The 16,741-nt window shown below is 41.9% G+C and overlaps 1 protein-coding gene across 3 annotated transcripts in view; it reads left to right on the top strand.

Annotated features, from left to right (window-relative positions):
- The window catches only part of atg5 (ATG5 autophagy related 5 homolog (S. cerevisiae)), a 170,578-nt gene that overhangs the window by 44,112 nt on the left and 109,725 nt on the right, over window positions 1-16,741 (top strand). For all 3 annotated transcript variants that reach the window (XM_072246119.1, XM_072246118.1, XM_072246120.1), the window contains exon 5: window positions 12,601-12,763. In XM_072246119.1, coding sequence (XP_072102220.1) covers window positions 12,601-12,763 — 163 coding nt within the window. The remainder of the gene's footprint in view (window positions 1-12,600; window positions 12,764-16,741) is intronic.

The following is a 16,741-nucleotide window of genomic DNA, read 5'->3' as shown; positions in this document are numbered from 1 at the left end:
TTTATAGTAGTTTATAATAGTATGTACAACAGGACAGTCAATATAACGTAGAAATACAGTTGTGTCAGCATGAATTAAGCAGTCTGATGGCCTGGTGGAAGAAGCTGTCCTGGAGCTGTCCTTATGCTGCGGTACTGTTTCCCAGATGGTAGCAGCTGGAACAGTTTGTGGTTGGGGTGACTTGGTCCCCAGTGATCCTTTGGGTTCTTTTTACATACTTGTCTTTGTAAATGTCCTGAATCGTGGGAAGTTCACATCTACACATACGCTGGGCTGTCTGCACAGCCCTCTGCAGAGTCCTGTGATTGAGGGAAGTACAGTTCCCATACCAGGCAGTGATGTAGCCAGTCAGGATGCTCTCAATCGTTCCCCTATAGAAAGTTCATAGGATTTGGGGGCCCATACCAAACTACCTCAACCGTTTGAGGTGAAAGAGATGTTGTTGTGCCTTTTTCACCACACAGCCGGTATGTACAGAGCATTTAATATCCTCAGTGATGTTTATGCTGCGGAACTTAAAGCTGTTCACCCTCTCAACCCCAGATCCATTGATGTCAATAGGGGCTAGCCTGTCTCCATTCCTCCTGTAATCCAGAACTGGGCTGTTGCCAGTTCTGTCCGGAGATGTTTCTGACTTCATGATTTCTACAGAGTGTTATTAAATGAGCAAATGAAGAACAGAATGCAGTGCAAGGGTAAGGTTACGGTCCATCTCCTCATCCCACACATCCATCTGTGTTTGGGATCAATACCACTATGATTTCATACCTCACTCCTAATCTTGGTCAGTTTTCACAATGGTGTCCGAATCTCAACTCTTCCCTCACAAGTATGGAATCTCATCTGTGGCATAATTTTGTATCTGCATTGAATGCTTCCTCATGGATTTCTTTCAACAGTGCAATTTTCAAAACTTAATTTACTCTGTGGCAGAGAATGATTATTTTGTGTTTGAACATCTAGCTTTAGTCAAATTCACTTTACTTTTTGAATCTACTACTCTCTCTTTGTTTCCTGTCTTAATAGCCAGGCATGTGACTTGTTCCCTTGCCATATTGTTAATTCTACTATTTGATCAAATTCTACCCAGTTTAGATGAAATTCACCAATTGAAAAAGTATTTGCAGCTTTGAACATAAAGTAGGAACGTAAAATATATCAGAACCGTTCAATCATAGTTCAGAGCCAGAATTTTTCAGTGTTTATATGGGTTGCCATAGCAATTGTAAGACTGGAGGTAACATTAGAAAGAGTATTATTGCAAGATTGTTCTGGCATTGTACTTGACAAATTCTACATTATATTGTTTACCTTGCAATGTAACATAAGAGTTCACAACTTTGAAAAAGTACTGCTGATTAAATCGGCTGCACCTGTGGAGTGAACAAAATAATTCCCATTCAAAATTTGACTTGATATACACAATCCACACTGAGAATAATTAAATCATGTCTGTAAATCTAAATTAATCATGCTTTTGGAATTTTCCTGTTTCAGCTTTCTAGTCTCCACAGTTTTTGTTTATTTTGTAATTTAGCTAGAAATTTGTTAACTTTACAGTGTTTGTTATCTTCAAGTTACTCAGAGATGCTCTTCTGCACTCCATTGGTGTAATACATGGTATATTTGAGCCACTGTCACCTTCCTGTCAGCTTGAACCAGTCTGGCCATTCTCCTCTGGCCTCTCCCATTAACGAGGAGTTTCCACCCACAGAACTGCCACTTTCAGTCCATTTACAACAGCAAAATGGGTCTCCAATTCCTGACGTCTCCCCTCTTCCCCTTCTGCCCTTCCTTGTCAGAAGGCTGCCAGCCAGAAGCATAGAGTGATACACTTCCAGCTGGTCTGGCCTCATCCAGTCCAACAGAGCTGGGTAAATTGCTGCCAGTAATTTTGGAAGTTCCATTTGTGCCAAGGGAGTGACGGGAACCATTCAACTCCCCCGGGGAAAGCGGCTGTTGCAGGCTCTTCTGCTTGCTGTCATCTAGTACCTCCTTGATAGAGGACAGGAAGCTCTGGAAGACCATGCTGTCTCATAACGACTGACATGAAAGAATCTGCCTGTGAGGATCTATCTGAGCCACCCTCTCCCTTAAGGCAGTGAATCCCTGTGAGGCATAAGCATGTCTCATCCTGCTCCACAAAGCGGACCCTGGGCTTCGCAGTATTCAGAGGCAAAGTGTGTGGCTTGCTGGCTCTTCACCTTAGATCCTCTCCGTTCAACTGTAGCCATTGTTGTTGCACGTCAGTCTGTGACTTGGGAAGGGTGCAACTCCCTTCGACTCTGTCTTGCTTTTTGAGGATGAAGAACCTCTTGATGTTCTTTTAGGTTGCTTCCACCAGGGGAAAATGTGTACGCAACGTTGCCCTCATATCGATGATTACCTTTGAGTGTGGCTGTATCAATGGATCAACGTATTGAGGTTCTACCTGTCCCTGATGTTGTGGAAGATAGGCCTGACTCCTGTACCACAGAATGTCCCAATCAGTTGGACGTTGCAGTGTATTACCTGCCCTGTGTCAGAAAGTAATTCCAAGTAAAAACCTTTGACCACGAGTCCATCGGACATTGGTCAGCATGGAATGTCCTGTGACAGGAACACTGTTCCTGAGGCAGGAACACTCTGGATTTTATGGGTTTGTTCCCAGAGCAAAAACTCCAAGCCATATGGCCACAAAATTCAAAAAGTTCAAAATTTACCATCAAAGTATGTTCATGTTTCCATATACTTCCTTGAGATTAATTTTCTTGTAGGCATTTACAGAAAAAAGATAACCAATATAATATGAAAAACCATACATAGACAAAGGCTAACACAGAACCAATGTGCAAGAGAAGGCAAACTGCAAATAATACTGAGAACATGAGTTGTGAAGAGTGAATTTATAGGTCGTAGAATCAGTTCAGTGGATTAAGTTACCCATTCCTGCTCAGGAACCTGATAGTTGTAGGTTAATAACTGTTCCTGAACCTGGTCAGTGGGACCTGAGGCTGTGTACCTCCTGCCCGATGGTAGTAGTGAGAAGAGGACATACGCCTCATTGCTGGATCAGACCAGCAAGCACCAAGACCTTGCTTGGCTGGTGGTGAAAGGTGCCACCCTAGAGAGAGCTTTTGTCTACAAATGTATGCTGCCAACAGAATGGCTGCAGTGAGGAAGAAACAGTTACCCACCTCTCTGCAGACTGGATTTGCTAAGAGGGTGTAGAAATGGATGCATGGCTCTTTGTCACAGTTCATCCCCAGTAGCTGCGTAACAGGAAGCTCTGATCTTTCGGCTTTTCCCAGGAACGGACATCAAGATGTCAAGTGCTGCTGGAAGGTCATCTGCTCAATGTAGGACACCGTTTGATATGCCCAAAACTTGTTGGTGTTCCAGCACAGCAAGATGTCCGTAAGCCAGGGTTTCCCAGCCTGGTGTCCACAGACTCCTCAGTAAGGGTCCATGGCATAAAAACAGTTGGGAACTCCAGCTGTAAGTGAATGATGCTGACCAGCATAGTCCAGGCTGCAGGAGTATGTATTGAGGAATGCACTGAAACTGTTGCAACAGACATTAAGTCTCTGTCGGGAAGGGTCATGTTGTAGAGTCCTTCGAATAATGGAAGGATATCGCCTGAGAGCCAAGTGAGGGGCAATGGTACTATGTTTATTTAATGTCTACTTTCTCTCTAAAGTTTATACTACTGAATGTACTGACCACGAATGTGAAGGTTTTATTTTGAACTGTTTCTTTGTATTTTTTTTATCAAGAATAAAGTCTATTTTTGAAAGTAAAAGAGAAAGCTTTTGTGTAGCTCTAGTGTCAGCTGCTCAGCTTTTAATTGAAACTACCTGAAAGAAAATGAATTTGAGGATTTGGTGTTTCATCTACCACCAAAACATGTCTATGGCAGATGCTATCTGCCTAATCCTACACTCACCTCTGGAGCTTTTGGACAGTAAAAGACAATATATTACATTATTGCTCATTGACTATAGCTCGGTGCACTTTTAAATCAATTGATTGGACAGTATGCAAGATAGGTTTTTCACTGCACCTCTGTGCATGTGACAATAATTTACCCATACACGTAGAAAAGAAAATTTTGGGCTCTAGTAATTTATAAGTGATGCACTTGATTGATGCAAGTGTGGTAATGGCATTCCCTAACATTTGGACGTGACATAAAATTCACTCTGTTCAGTCATGACTGCACAGCCAAACACCCAACAGCCAAATTCTCAAGTTCGCTGATGACACAACAGGCACGACAGTGGTAGAGCTCGTCACTAACAACGATGAGGTAGCCTACAGAGAGGGGGAGGAAGAGCTCAAGGCCAGGTACCAGGCAAATAACCTCTTCCTCAATGTCAACAAGATATAGTCATAGTCATACTTTATTGATCTGGGGGAAATTGGTTTTCGTTACAGTTGCACCATAAATAATAAATAGTAATAGAACCATAAATAGTTGAATAGTAAGATGTAAATTATGCCAGTAAATTATGAAATAAGTCCAGGACCAGCCTATCGGCTCAGGGTGCCTGACCCTCCAAGGGAGGAGTTGTAAAGTTTGATGGCCACAGGCAGCAATGACTTCCTATGATGCTCAGTGCTGCATCTCAGTGGAATGAGTCTCTGGCTGCATGTACTCCTGTGCCCACCCAGTACATTATGTAGTGGATGGGAGACGTTGTCCAAGATGGCATGCAACTTAGACAGCATCCTCTTTTCAGACACCACCGTGAGAGAGTCCAGTTCCATCCCCACAACATCACTGGTCTTACGAATGAGTTTGTTAATTGTGTTGGTGTCTGCTACCCTCAGCCTGCTGCCCCAGCACACAACAGCAAACATGATCGCACTGGCCACCACAGACTCGTAGAACATCCTCAGCATCGTCCGGCAGATGTTAAAGGACCTCAGTCTCCTCAGGAAATAGAGACAGCTCTGACCCTTCTTGTAGACAGCCTCAGTGTTCTTAGACCAGTCCAGTTTATTGTCAGTTTGCATCCCTAGGTATTTGTAATCCTCCACCATGTCCACACTGACCCCCTGGAAACAGGGGTCACCGGTACCTTAGCTCTCCTCAGGTCTACCACCAGCTCCTTAGTCTTTTTCACATTAAGCTGCAGATAATTCTGCTCACACCATGTGACAAAGTTTCCTACCTTAGCCGTGTACTCAACCTCATCTCCCTTGCTGATGCATCTAACTATGGCAGAGTCATCCGAAAACTTCTGAGGATGACAAGACTCTGTGCAGTAGTTGAAGTCCGAGGTGTAAATGGTGAAGAGAAAGGGAGACAAGACAGTCCCCTGTGGAGCCCCAGTGCTGCTGATCACTCTGTCGGACACACAGTGTTGCAAGCACATGTACTGTGGTCTGCCAGTCAGGTAGTCAAGGATCCATGATACCAGGGAAGCATCCACCTGCATCGCTGTCAGCTTCTCCCCCAGCAGAGCAGGGCGGATGGTGTTCAACGCACTGGAGAAGTCAAAAAACATGACCCTCACAGTGCTCGCTGGTCGATGGTCAGTGACCTCAGGAGAACTCACACCACTCTTTATATCGGCAGCACTGCAGTGGAAACTTGAGCAGTTTCAGACTCCTGGGAGTATTCATCTTGCACAACCTCTCATAGTCCTACACAATCAAGAAAGGTCACCAATGTCTCTACTTTCTGAATAGAACTGGACTATGCACATCAATACTCGCGTCATTCTACTGATGTGCAGTAGCAGGCTTCCCAACATGTTGCATCAGTGCATTGTGGTCGATAGGAAGTCTCCAAGTAGTAGTCAAAACTGTCCAAAGCATCACCAGCACCAAGCTATCAGCCGTCAAGGATGTGCATATATACAGAAAGGTGACCGAGAAAGAACAGCAATGTCGTGAAGGATCCTGCCCACCCTGCTGATGGAATTTATTGCCTTGCAGCAGCAGTACATTTCAATGCATGATAATAACAATAAACTATAAACTACAATAAGTATAAGTTTAAAAAAAGTGCAAAAACAGAGAGACGAAAGTGACGCAGTGTTTATGGATTCATTGTCCATTCAGAAATTTCCTGAGTGATAGAGGTCCTTAATAACAGATGCTGCCTTTCTGAGGTACCACTTTTTCAAGGTGTCCTCTATGCTGGGGAGGCTAGAGCCCATGATGGGGCTGGCTGAGCTTTATAGTTTTCTGCAGCCTTTTACGATCCTGTACAGTGGCCTCTCCATACCAAGCAGTGATGTAATCAGTTAGAATGCACTTTGCGGTATATCTTTAGAAATTTGCAAGAGTCTTTGACATACCATGTCTCCTCTAAAACTTAATGAAGTATAACCACTCCTGTGCCACCTTTGTAATTACATCAATGTGTTGGCCCCAGGATAGATCTTCAGAGATGTTGACACCCAGGTACTTGAAGCTGCTCACCCTTTCTACTGTTGAACCCTTGGATGAGGACTGGTGTGTGTTCCCTCGACTTCCCTTTTCTGAAGTCTACAGTCAATTCCTTAGTCTTATTGACCTTCAGTGCAAGGTTACTGTTGTGACATCACTCAACCAGCTGATCTATCTTGCTCCTGTACACCACACTACCTTGTCACCATCTGACATTCTGTCAGTGATAGTTGTGTCATTGGCAAATTTATAGATGGTGTTTGAGCTGAGCCTAGCCGCACAATAGTGTATATGGAGAGAGTAGAGCAGTGGGATATACACGCTTCCTTGAGATGCACCAGTGTTGATTGTCAGCAAGTGGAGAGCCGGCAAAATTGTATTCACTGTAGACCTATTGTGGCAATAGGGGAATTGTAGTGGGTCCAGGTCCTTGCTTGGGAGGAGTTGATTCTGGCCATGATCAATCTCTGAAAGCACTTCATCACAGTAGATATGAGTGCAACTGGGCGATAGTCATTGAGGCAGCTCTCTGCTCTTCTTGGCTACTGGTATGATTGTTGCCCTTTTGAAGCAAGTGAGAACCTTTGACTGCAGCATTGAAAGAGTGAAGATATTCTTGAACACTCTTGCCAGTTGGGTTCACAGGTTTTTGGTGCCCTATGAGGTATAGCATCAGGGTGTACGATGTTGAAAGGTGTTCTGACGTTGGCCTCTCAGGCAGAACACAGAGTCAGCAGATGCTGCAGGAATTCAGAGGTGTAGTTTTATTCTCCCTTTCAAAGCTTGAATAAAAGGAGTTGAGTTAATCTGGGATTGAGGCATCACAGCAATTCATGACGTTAGATTTCACTTTGTATGAAATAATGGCCTGCAGATCATGCCAGAGCTGACATATATCCGATTTCATCTCTAACTTCAATCAGGATTATTTTTTCGTTCTTAAAATAGCCTTCTGTAGGTCGTACCAGGACTTGTTGTATAGTTTTGGATTACCTGACGTGAATGCCACAGATCTAGCTCTCAGCAGTCGACAAATCTCTTGGTCCATCCATGTCTCTTAAGTTTGGGCATGTCCAAAGTATGTGCTCAAAGGGATGCATTCAACCAGTCTCTTGATGAAGAGGTCTTGATGAAGCTGATGCAACCGTTCATTCAGATTCGAGAATGAATCCTGAATATTGTCCAGTCACCCAATTCAAGCTGTCCTGTAAGCACTCCTCCACCTGCCTTGACCGTACCTTCTTGATCCTCAGCATTGGTGCTGCAGTCTGTAGTCTCTGTCTATACGCCGGGAGTGAAAATGCAATCAAGTGATTGACTTTCCAAAGTGTGAACGTGGGATGGCACAGCAGGCATTCTCTATGTGATCATATATTCTCTATGTATAACAGTGATCAAGTTTGTTGGCTCCTCTCGTTCCACAGGCGATATGCTGCTGATAGTTGTTCAGAGACTTCTTTAAGCTGGTCAGGTTGAAATCCCCCACGATAGGGAAGGCATCAGGGTGCACTATTTCGTGACTGCTGCTTACAGTGCTCAACTCTTCCACTGCCTATTTGAGGTTGGCCTGAGGTAGAGTGTACACCACTATGAGGATGATGGTGGAAAACTCCTTTGGCAGATGACATGGATGACATTTGACCACTAGATGTTCCAGGTCAGGTGAGCAGGACAGAGACAGAATCACCTCACCTGTGGCCCACGATGAGTTAATCTTAAAACATACTCCACCTCCTCTACCTTTAAAAGTCCAAGCTGTGTGTCTTTTCAGAGAAGGGTGAAGCCATTGGGCTAGAGTGCTGCATCCAAAATGGCGGAGGTTAGCTTTGTTTCCATGAAGCAATGTTTACACCTGATGTCCTTCTGGTACTGCAGTTTTGCTCTGAGGTCTTCAGTTTTATTTTCCAGAGACTGTACACTTGCCAGCAGGATAATTGGGAGTGGGGATTGAAGTCAACCTTACCTGTAAACCAGTGTGCCATCCCCGCTTCCATTATCTTAAATGGGAACCACACTCACCATCTGAGCCTGCAGTCTGGAATCCCGCGATTTTTGAATATCGGTAATTTTTAAAAATGCCCTAAAAAAGAATTGCTTACTGAAGTCCCCATGGCCATGACTGTGCATTTCAGCTATAGTAGTCCTAAATGGGAATATTTGATGATTCCCATTGGAGCTGTACACAAAGCATTGCCATTTATCAGTGCCATTTCTTGTCAGTCACCTTATGTACAAACACTCCGATGCATAGCATTACTATATGTACAAAAATCAATTTACATATATAAGCTATCTGAAAATGACATTAAACAATCTTGAATCTTGAAACCTTCTACCTTCTTTCACAACTTTAAATGTTAAATGCAGTGAATACTTGGATTAACATTGTAGCCTACTCAAAGACTGCTTTAGGGTAGGATATTCCTGGAGTATTATTGAGTGCACAAGTTCAGAACGTAATGGGAGGTTTTGGCAAAAGAATTATGAAAGGTGGATGCACTCCAGTGGTTGTGGTTGACCATGGATGGTGTGTTCTAACTGCTTGCATGACACGAAAGCCAATAGGCAAGTCAGGGCAGTACGATATGGAGAGCAAGCTGATACCCATGCAGCAGGCTCCCATTTCCACGCAGCTGATGAATCCAAAGGAACAAGCAGAGACCGATACAGTTTGGCGTCAGCAGCATTGCAGTAGTTGCAGGTGAGCATTGAAGTCAATGTAAAACTACCTGAGGGACTTCAGCTCTGGGTTTTTCCTCTGGGTGTACTTCTCTATCTTTCCCCATGAATGGATATAGCCGTAAGGCAGCAGTGATTTGATATTGAAGTTTTCCTTTCATCATAAGACATAGGAGCAGAATTAGGCCATCCAGTCCCTCAAGTCTGCTCTGCCATTTCCCTCTCATCCCCATAACCTTGCACGCCCTGACAAATCAAACCTATCAACCTCCGCCTTAAATGTACCCAGTGACTTGGCCTCCACAGCTGCCTGTTGTAATGAATTCCACAGATTCATCACCCTCTGGCTAAAGAAATTCCTCCTCATCTCTGTTCTGAATAGGTGTCCCTCTATTTTGAGGCTGTGCCCTCTGTTCCTAGACTCCTGTACCAAAGGCAACATCCTCTTCACATCCATTGGATCGAGGCCTTTCAACATTCGATAGGTTTTCAATGAGATCCCCCCCCCCCGCAACATTCTTCGAAATTCCAGTGAGTACAGGCCCAGAGCCTTCAATTGCTGCTCGTATGAAAACCCTTTCATTCCTGGAATCATTCTCGTAAACTTCCTCTGAACCCTCTCTAATGTCAACACCTCTTTTCTTGAATAAGGGGCCCAAAGCTGCTCACAGTACTCCAAGTCAGGCCTCACCAGGGCCTTGTACAGTATCAGCATTACTTCCTTGCTTTTATATTCTAGTCCTCTTGAAATGAATGCTAACATTGCATTTGCCTTCCTCCCCACTGATTCAACCTGCAAAATAACCTTTAGGAAATTCTGCACAAGGGCTCTCAAATCCCTTTGTACCTCAGGTTTTTGAAATTTCTGCTCATTTAGAAAATAGTCTATGCTTTTATTCCTTCTGACCAAAGTGCATGACCATACACTTTATAACACTATTCCCTCTTCCAACTCTTTGCCTATACTCCTAATCCTAATTTTGCCGCCTCTCTGCTTCCTCAACACCATCTGCCCCTCTTCTTATCTTTGTATTGCCTGAAAACTTGGACACAAAGCCATCAATTTCATCATCTAAGTTGTTGACATACAATGCAAAACGAAGTGGTCCCAACAAATCACATTAGTAACTGACAGCCAATCTCAAAAGAATCCCTTTATTCCTACTCTTTGTCTCCTGCGAATCGTCAATCCTCTGTCCATGCTATTATTCTTCCTGAAATACCCTGGGCTCTCATCTTGTTTATCATCCTCGTGTGTGGCACCTTGTCAAAGGCCTTCTGAAAATCCAATTACACAGCATCGACTAATTCTCCTTTGTCTATCCTGTTTGTTATTTCTTCAAAGGGTTCCAACAGATTGGTCAGGCAAGGTTTTCCCTTAAGGGTCACATGCCTCCCAGTATCCTGAAACCACATCCTTAACAATCAACTCCAACATCTTCCCAACCACTGAGGTCAGGCTAACTGGTCTGTAATTTCCTTTCTTCTACCTCCCTTGCTTCTTGAAAAGCAGAGTGACTTTTGTAATTTTTCAGTCCTCCGGAACCATGCCAGAATTTATTGATTCTTGAAAGATCATTAGTAATAATTCCTCAGCAGTTTCTTCAACAAACCTTCTCCCACTTGAGCTGCCAACCATGGCTGACGAGCCCCATTTGCTTGAAGCGATTGGTAAAGCACCAGTAGCCCACCTTTGCCCCTTCTTCTGTTAGTAAAAGTTGTTCCGTTGGGCTTAGTAGCTAAGCCAGATGTGAATGCCAGGAGCTGAGACTTAGTTGTCAAAGGTTATTTGAGATGCATGCTATTGGGAGCATTTAATAGGTAATAGGAGCTTATCCCCACTAAACCCCTAGCTATAATAACCAACCGGTGAAAAGATGTATCAAAGGCCCAACCTCCTTCTTGTCTATAGTTTGGATGAGTTCCCTGAACACAGCTCCCATAACTAAACCCTGGGGCTTGGTTTAATGTACTGTTCACTCTCTGGAGATTGTGGGGTAGTAACAGTTTTGGGCCAGTTCCCTTTGGACTGCTCTCATAGTGTTATGACCTTAATCGGGAATGGAAATAACTGGATTACTCTGGATGATTTAATATAGATTTGTTGGTGGGTGATTCGTGGTAACAGTTATCAGAAAACAATAATGAGCCGATGGAGCCAGGTGGTGTGAAGAAAGGAGGTGGGAATTTTCAGACGGTCTGCTGCTGGTTCTCTTTCCTTTTGTTCACTTTCCCATTTCTGTCTGGCCATCACCCATACCTGTACTCCTGGGTTTTGTCTCTACTGGCCTGTCCTACCCTCCATATATCCTTTGGCATCTGGTTCCACTTATCACCTTTTAGCCTCTTTCTATCATTCCCTTCCACTCTGCCCACCTGCTTCCATCATCCCATTTGTTTTTCCTTGTCTGTTTCTCGCCTGTCTCTCTCCTAATTAACTCCTCTCTCGGCTGACTCTGCATATCATTCCCGACCTTACTAGGTTTCTGTCACCTCAAAGCTCCTACCTCACCCCTCCCTCTGGCAGCCTCCTGTTGGCTATCTCCTCTCAACACTTGGTCCTGATGCAGGATTACAGCCAGTAACGTCGACGATTCCTTTTTCTCCACAGATGTTGCTTAATCTGCTGAGTTCTGTCAGCAGTATGTTTTATTTTTGTTCTAGATTCCAGCTTCTGTAGTATATTGGGACTCTGAGGATTAAGCCTTAAACCTTTAAGGGCACTTAAACAAAATGAAAATATTAAGTTACATTAGTAAATCATTCGAAATAATGAGGACAAAGTATTTTTCATTTAAAATACTGATGTTATTTGATGTTTGACACTGTACTTAAAACCATGACTTATTGGTAGTTACTTCAATCTCTTAACACCCTCATGAAAAACATTTAGATTTTGTTTACTCTTAAACTTTGTGATGTATTCTAAATAATAATAAAAATGGATATCAGAAGAGATAACCATAGACAAGCTTTGAAATAATTATAGCTTAATTTCTGTTGCTTAATGAAGTAATTATTAATTTGTGTATTAAGCATTAGCAGAATGGGCTTTTCAGCCTTCACCTTGGTGCAGTTGAATCCTGTCTTCCTATGTGCATTTACAGTAACGGTTGCTGAAGGACAATTAATTGTCTTCCCTGTGTTCCCTTCTACATTCTAGCCTTGTCTAAAACATGGTCCTATGTGAAATACTGACCAAATGTTGAATCTGGGAGTTATGAGCATTTCACCTGATTACTGGATAAATTTATTGAGACTTTGGGGGGGCGGGGGGGGGGGAGTTCAATAATTGTATGGAAGATCCTTTAAATCAAGTGTTTCCAACCTGGGGTCCATGACGTAAAGGTTGGGAAGCCTTGCTTTAAATGATCAGTTGTACAGTATTTTATAATACCCTATTTTTTAAGAATGTGTTCTTAAACCACTTATGAACAAATTGCAGTTCTGTTATTTGTTTGATTGTGGCAATGTAAGTTACAAAATACATTTGTATATTTTTTTACAGTAGAGTACAATGGTATGCTTATTTTTCCCCAGAATTTTCCTGAAATGGAATTACTTCATTGCCTCACAAAAGATGCTGTTGAAGCTCATTTTATGTCCTGCATTAAAGAAGCTGATGCCTTAAAGCACAAAAGTCAAGTAATCAATGAGATGCAGAAAAAGGATCATAAGCAGCTTTGGATGGGCTTACAAAATGGTATGTTACTTTGTCACCTCTTCTTATTGTTTGTTTTGCTGACTGTTGCAGATGTTCTTGTCTTCCTGTGTTGGACTAATAACTGGAAAATCATTGCAGAATTACATTTCCCATTTCCAAATTTGTTGTTTTCCTGAACAATTGTTTACTATTTTTAACCAAGGACTCAAAACAATAGTGTAAATTTCTATATAATTGGTGGGAAAAGTTTCCTCCAGGATATTGAGGACAAATACTACCATTCAAGTCTATTTCCTATATCTTCAATCTGAGATTTTTTTAAAACTTCGAAACACACTTGTTCAATAGGCAATTTTAAAATACTTTTAAGGGATTAATTGATTGAGCCTATACTTAAATACCTGCAACATGCACTTGCAGTGCAATTACTACAGCAATAAACTGTTTTAGACTCAAGAACACTTCAGGGGTGCTATTAAACAACTGAAATTGCATTAGTTGGTTAGTGAAGGTAACCTTCCTGAGAACTTAGAAAACAACAAGAACCAGGAAGCTGAAAGTCTTATATCTTGGGGCAATGTACATTTGTATCGAAGACCTGATAGAGTCCACACTCTGTTAACATGCACCTGCCCCAGCTTGCTTCATTATTTCATTGAAGGTTTTAGTTGTGTGTCTGCTTAATATTGCTTCATGTTATTTTCTGTTCAGAATGTGTCTAACTGACATAGCATTCATTATCAACAAGAGAAAGTCTGCAGATGCTGGAAATCAAGCAACACACTCAAAATGCTGGAGGAATTCAGCAGGCCAGGCAGCATCTATAGAAAAAGCTGTCGACATTTCGGGGCACTAAGTGGAGGCACACCTTGCCCAAGGGTGACCTGCAGGCTAGCGGAGGGAAGGAGTGCCTTACACGTCCTTAGGTAGACAAGTACCTCCACCTTACCACCCAAGTCAGTATTAGAAATGTGTAAATTATTTCATATTACATTTTGACTACAGGTCATCCTGATAATTGAAGAATGTGCAGCTTCTGAATATGTAGGGATCTATGGTTGTTGAAGACTGTTGTAACCTTGTATAAGAAAATACTTTGTCCAGGTTGTAGCTGATAGTAAAAGCTAATTTATTAGGGCCAGCATGGTGTTATGTTATCACAAACAAGATAAAATCTGCAGATACCTTGAGAGTAAGTTTGCTGTTCCTCAGCTCCCACACTAATCTTTGTTATAATATTTCTAATCCACCTCTTGGAGGGTTCATCTCTATGTCGGATATCAGTGGGTGTGTGCTGCTATCATATCTAATGCAGTACATCTTCAATGATGAAAGAAAAAAAATTCAGTGACAAACAAGAGAAAATTAAGTGGATTGTTCTTTCCAAAGTTTCTTTGCTTTATGCAGAAATGCAGCATTATATGTTGAATCTATTATTGTTTACATCGTGCAAAACTGATATGAAAGTAAAGGCATGTGCATTAACAACTCAAATCTTGTACTGGTTAGAAATGTACCAATAAATATGTAAATTTTAAAGCAAAATAAGAGAGCCACAGCCTTTTGCAAGTAAGAATGTTACCTTGCTTTTCAGAAAAATAAGTAATTGAAAAAAAGAAATAAAAGCTGCTTCTGAAACTGATAAAAACTCTTTTAGAATATGTAGCATCTTTCATTGCTTTTTATAGGGTTTTTGCATAGGTTTTTGAAGATATCTAACTTGTGAAACAGTACATACAACCACAAAAGAAAAGAAAGTACCATTTGGGTCCATGGACTCTCAGAACATGGTACATCTGCGAACATCGTCTGGTGTTTAAACGAGAAGCAAAACTAATTCTGACAGTTAGTCAAAAAATGCAGTATGTTCAAAAGGGCGTGTACAGGAATGAGCCAACTTTTTGTTTTTAACATTTTTTGCTTAACTGACATTCTGTTAAACTGAATGATATTTAGTTAACATTTGACATTTTACCCTTTAGTCACCAAACCTCCTGTTGCAAGGCTGTGATTGATGTATTAGTTCTCAAGCCTAATTGGTGCATTGCAAATTAGCTTAGATAATAAGGGATGTTTGTCTTTTTGTTAGTCAGGTAGATACATCGGCGCTAAACCCAGTCGTTTGATTCCTGCAATAATAACTGTCCAGCACCGCATTAGCTGGGTTTTCTTTTCTTTCTCCTCAGCCAAAGAATATTTAGACCACAAATTTACTTTTGGACTATAATGAGCTGTATATACTTGTTTTATCTTCTGCAACTTCCTGATAAAGTGGCTCAGTGGTACAAAAATGTAATGAAACACAAAATTTAATCTTGTGGAAATCAAGAAACCTCCCTACTCTCACTTCTTCCCAGTAACTCGCACTAAATATTTGATTTGTTTATTTGCTTCACAAACATATTGTACTTAAATTGTATAATTTATTTCTATTCATTGTTTTGTGATGAGGATATTGCTGGTAGGCCATTCGTAATTGCCCTCGAATATGTGAACCACCTTCAGCAGCTGCTGCATCTTTTCAGTGGATGTACTTCTACAGTGTCTTTGGGTAAGAAGTTACAAGGGTTTTAGACCCAGTGATCATGTAGGAATGATAATTATTTCAAGGGCAAGGTGGTTCACAACTTGGAAGATAACCTGATGGTGGTGTTCCCATCAACCTGCTACCCTCGTTTCTAGTGGTAGAGGTCACAGCTTTGAAGAGGACATTGGGTGTCCCTTTTGTAGATAATGCACATTGCAGTCGTGTTGCACTGGTGGTGAAGCTGCTTGATTAGATTTGTTGAAAAGTGCCAATTAATTCCGCTGCTCTATCCTGAATAGTATTTTTCTGCACGTGAGATACATTTATCCAGACAAATACTCCATCACACTCGTACCTCTCAAATAGTATAAGGACTTTGGAGTGAGAATTGAATTAAGCACCACTGGATACCAAGAGTAGCCACAATATTTACGTGATAGGTAGGATTGATTTTTTTCCCCAGTATTAATTCCCAGGATGATGATGGATTCAAGATAATAATGACATTGGATGTTGGGAATAGATGTTGAGAATTCCTTTTCTCGAGGTGGTCTTTGTAATTTTGTAGTATGTATGTTACTTGCCACTTTTCAGCTCCTTCCTGAATATTGCCAGTGTCTTGCTGCTGCATTGGTTGAGGTATTGCAAGTGGAATCAAACATACTGTGATAGTCAGCAAACATCCTTACTTCCTCCTTATCATAGGAACAATGTCAGTGAGATGAAGATGGTTGTTCCTTTGGCAAACACTGTGAAAATCCCATAGCGATGTCCAAAATCCAAATGATTGACATTGAACAACTGCAACAATGTTGTTTTGTGTAAGGCGAGGCTCCGACCACTTGAGTAATTCTCCCTTAATGCAGGTTGGCTTCAGTGTTACAAAGGCAACTTGAATCTACACTAAGCCAAATGTTGCCTTGATTCTAAAAAGCATTTATCGTACCATCTCATGTCCACACTTTGGCAAGTTTGATCACCTGGCTGTACTTCTACTCCTAGGCAGAAACTGAAGACTGCAGCACCAGTGGCGAGGATGTGAAGGTTTGGTCAAAGGTGATGGAGGAGCATTTACAAGACTGTTTTGAATCAGTGTTCTGGACCATATTCAGGGATTCATCTTTGGAACTGAATGAATATACCATGGCTTTCATTGACTTCATCAAGACTGGTGTGCCTTTGAAAGTATCTTAATTTTTCCTTAAACCATTGCTCACTGCAGTTCGCCAAACTCCGCAACAGGTCTACAGCAGACACAGTCTCCCTGACTCTCCACTCTGCTTTGGAGCACCTAGACAACAACAAATCGTACATAAAGCTACTGTTTATTGATTACAGTTCTGTGTTCAGCACTGTCATCCCCTCAGTACTAATCAACAAGCTTCAAAACCTGGGTCTGTCTCTCATCAGGAGACCACGGTCAGTAATGATAGCACCACTTCCTTGCTGAAGATCATCACGGACACAGCTCAAATGCTGTTTATGTATTT

Source organism: Mobula birostris, chromosome 2 (assembly GCF_030028105.1).
Source record: "Mobula birostris isolate sMobBir1 chromosome 2, sMobBir1.hap1, whole genome shotgun sequence".
Taxonomy (NCBI): Eukaryota; Metazoa; Chordata; class Chondrichthyes; order Myliobatiformes; family Myliobatidae; genus Mobula; species Mobula birostris.
The sequence above is the reverse complement of the archived record's forward strand: the minus strand, read 5'-3'. Positions and strand labels throughout refer to the sequence as shown.